The sequence below is a fragment of the Aegilops tauschii genome, chromosome 5 (assembly GCF_002575655.3).
Source record: "Aegilops tauschii subsp. strangulata cultivar AL8/78 chromosome 5, Aet v6.0, whole genome shotgun sequence".
NCBI classification, from domain to species: domain Eukaryota; kingdom Viridiplantae; phylum Streptophyta; class Magnoliopsida; order Poales; family Poaceae; genus Aegilops; species Aegilops tauschii.
The window spans coordinates 456,004,891-456,007,999 of NC_053039.3; the positions used below are offsets into that span (position 1 = coordinate 456,004,891).

Below are 3,109 nucleotides of genomic sequence, written 5' to 3' on the forward strand. Positions count from 1 at the left end.
CGCTACCCGTGATAACATGCGCCGCCAGATTCCTAGCCCACGGCACCAGTCGTGATTACTTTGGATCGCCGGATACCTAGGTAAGCCGCCGCATCAAATAACGGAGCCGTCATGCACACAACCGATGGCAACCGACGCTAGGTTAACCCTAGAAAGAAGAAACCCACTTTAGCCCGCGTGATCAATGTGTATATCACGACGAGCAGCACTACTAGAAGAAGATCTGCGATGGCCTGGACCGCCGGAAAGCTAGGTTACCCGCCCCGCTAGGTTAACCACTACGACGAAAACAGCGGCAGTTCGTTTGATGCTGCCGCGAGCGAGACAAACATGGGAAAACGGGATGCGGTACCTGCGAGCGCTGGAGGTTGACGACGGTGCCGCGCGCTCTCTCGGACGAGATCGCCGGCGATGAGATCGCCGCCACCGATATTCCTACAGAACCTCAACAAAATGATGGAGGAGCTGCGTGAATGATGGAGCTGCGTGATTGATTGAGCTGCGTGATTGATGGATCGGCCGTCGGCAGGTCGTACCTGATCGTGGGTCGTGTCATCCTTTTTTCAGGATGTCACCGTATACATACGTATGGGTCATACAGGTTATACGGGGCTTGGATATGGGCTACGGGGCTTGGATATGGGCAGCGTCGGGCCGGAGAAAAAAATAGATGACGAAGGTCAAGAATACCCCTAGAAAATTGAGTTAGGGGGTGCCGGAGCAAGGCTCGTGCAACACGGGCGCGCGCGCGAGTAGGTACGTTGGAGCGTGCAACACGAGCGGGCTGGACCGCTGGAGGGTGTCAAATCGCGCGCTGATACGACGCACCGGTACGGTGGGTGATAAATCTCCATCGGCACGTACGTCGACAATGGCCTCTGGCCGTGCATGCCTCACGACTTGCTTTGTCTGTCACCACGTACTACTAGTACAAAAACACTCCGGAGGATGAAAGGACCAGCCCGTCAGGATGCAGTGCGAAACAAATGGCTGCAATTTCTTGTGGAAAATAAAAGCGCGCCTCACGTACGATTGCATCCGCAACCACAAGCTCATCATCTCCTGTGCCCGGCCTCGTGTATAAATACAGTGCCATTTTCCTACACCAAGCAATGCAAGCTCTCATCTCCATCTCCGTGCTACTCCCTTAAAGAAATACAAGATCGTTTAGATCAGTACTTACTTCCGTACGCACGTCCGCGGTGTGAAGAAGCTCTAGCCTCTAGCTAGCTAACTAAAGATGGCTGCCATGCCGACGATGGTGTTCGAGGCGGGGCCAATGGAGGTGGATGTGAAGCACGTGGACAAGAGCATGATCCCGAACCTGGCCAAGCCGTTGATGGTGGTGGCGCCCAAGGAGGCCGGCGCGTACCCCGTCATCGTCTTCCTGCACGGCTGGAACATGCTCAACAGCTGGTACGAGCAGCTCCTCACACACGTCGCCTCCCATGGTTTCATCGCCGTCGCACCACAGGTCTGTCATCTCCTGCTCATTAATAATTACTCTTTTAAGAAAATATAAGAGCGTTTAGATCACTGCTTTACAGAGGAAGTAAATATCAGTCTACTGTATATATCATCATCGGACTAACTAGTAACTACTGCTACGCTTGCAATGCTAACAGCTCTACTGGATGGTGGTGTCCGAGCCCGATGCGGACGACATAGACGCCACAAAACGAATCACCAACTGGCTTGCAGATCATGACAAGGGGCTCGCCTACGTCCTCAAGGACGTGTTCAAACTTGAGCATGTCGAGCCTGACCTGACCAAGCTGGCTATAGCCGGCCACAGCCGAGGCGGCCAGACGGCCTTCGCCGTCGCCCTCGGACTAGGGGACGCCAAGACCAAGCTGGAGCTCAAGTTCTCCGCCCTCATCGGCGTCGACCCTGTGGCCGGGGTTTCGAGAGCCCAGCAGTTGGAGCCCAAGGTGCTCACTTTTGAACCTGACTGCCTCGACGTGGGGATGCCGGTGCTGGTCATGGGGACCGGGCTGGGTCCCAAGCACATCGGCGGATTTCCCTGCGCCCCGGTGGGCGTGAACCACGCCGAATTCTACAGGGAGTGCGCGCCGCCTCGCTACCACCTCGTGGTGAAGGACTACGGGCATCTCGACATGCTGGATGACAATGTGCCCTACATTATCAACAACTGCATGTGCATGAGGAACCAACACAACACCAAAGACCTTGCTAGGAGGACCATGGGAGGAGCCATGGTTGCCTTCCTCAGGGCTAAATTGCGAATCGATGCTTGTGAACTGATCGCCATATATCGTAACCCTGAGCTCGCGCCGGCTGTCCTGGACCAAGTTGATGAGTTTCTTCCTTGCTTGGTTGGACAGCCAGATCCGTCGTCTGTGTGAGAGTTATATTACGTGCCTATGCGTATCTATTACTCCTAAATAAGGTGTGTTGGTGCATGGCCATGTCATGGCTCATGACTACTATAGCACGTCCAGTCTTCCTAATTACTAAATAATAAGCACTCATGTCATGTGTGCATGTATCTATGTTGAATATATATGTGTTGTGTGCTACTTATCAATCCTTAAATGATGTTCATGTACCCTCAAAACAAAATGTATTTATTTTCTTGTGAAGTTTCCTACTTTATTTTCTCACACTATAACTTGGAACTAATTTCAGAGAAGTGCATATTACAAACTCAAAGTACCACCAAAGTGTAATATACAACCCCAACCAATAATATCCTCTATTTTACAATCTCAAACTTTCAAAAAAGGACAAAAAAAATCCTGTACCACATCACCCTCCCACTAACCTAACCCTATCTCTCTCCCCTCACCCACCCAACCACTGCCTACAGTTGCCCCACCCCATGGTTGTTGCAGCTGCCTCCTGCCGCACGCCACCATGGCCTCTGGCCGATCGCCACCGTGCAAGTCCGGCCTCCTCCTCCTCTTCTCCCTCTCGCGTGCTCCACTAGTGCAGAACCGGGCTGTAGTCCCGGTTCGTAAGGCCCTTTAGTGCTGGTTCTGTAACCAGTACTAGTCCCCCCCCCCCCCCAGTACCGGTTCAACACGAACCGCCGCTGAAGGGCCACCACGTGGCACGAGCCAGTGCGGGGGGCGGGGAGACCTTTAGT

General features: G+C 53.3%; 1 protein-coding gene across 1 annotated transcript; it reads left to right on the forward strand.

Moving 5' to 3' along the window:
* The first annotated feature begins 1,082 nt into the window (after positions 1 to 1,082).
* Positions 1,083 to 2,548, forward strand: LOC109772274 (chlorophyllase-2). Its single transcript, XM_020330960.4, has 2 exons — positions 1,083 to 1,474; positions 1,626 to 2,548. Exons 1-2 carry the CDS (start codon positions 1,241 to 1,243, stop codon positions 2,364 to 2,366), a joined length of 975 nt encoding a protein of 324 aa, XP_020186549.1. The 5' UTR covers positions 1,083 to 1,240; the 3' UTR covers positions 2,367 to 2,548.
* Positions 2,549 to 3,109: the final 561 nt, after the last annotated feature.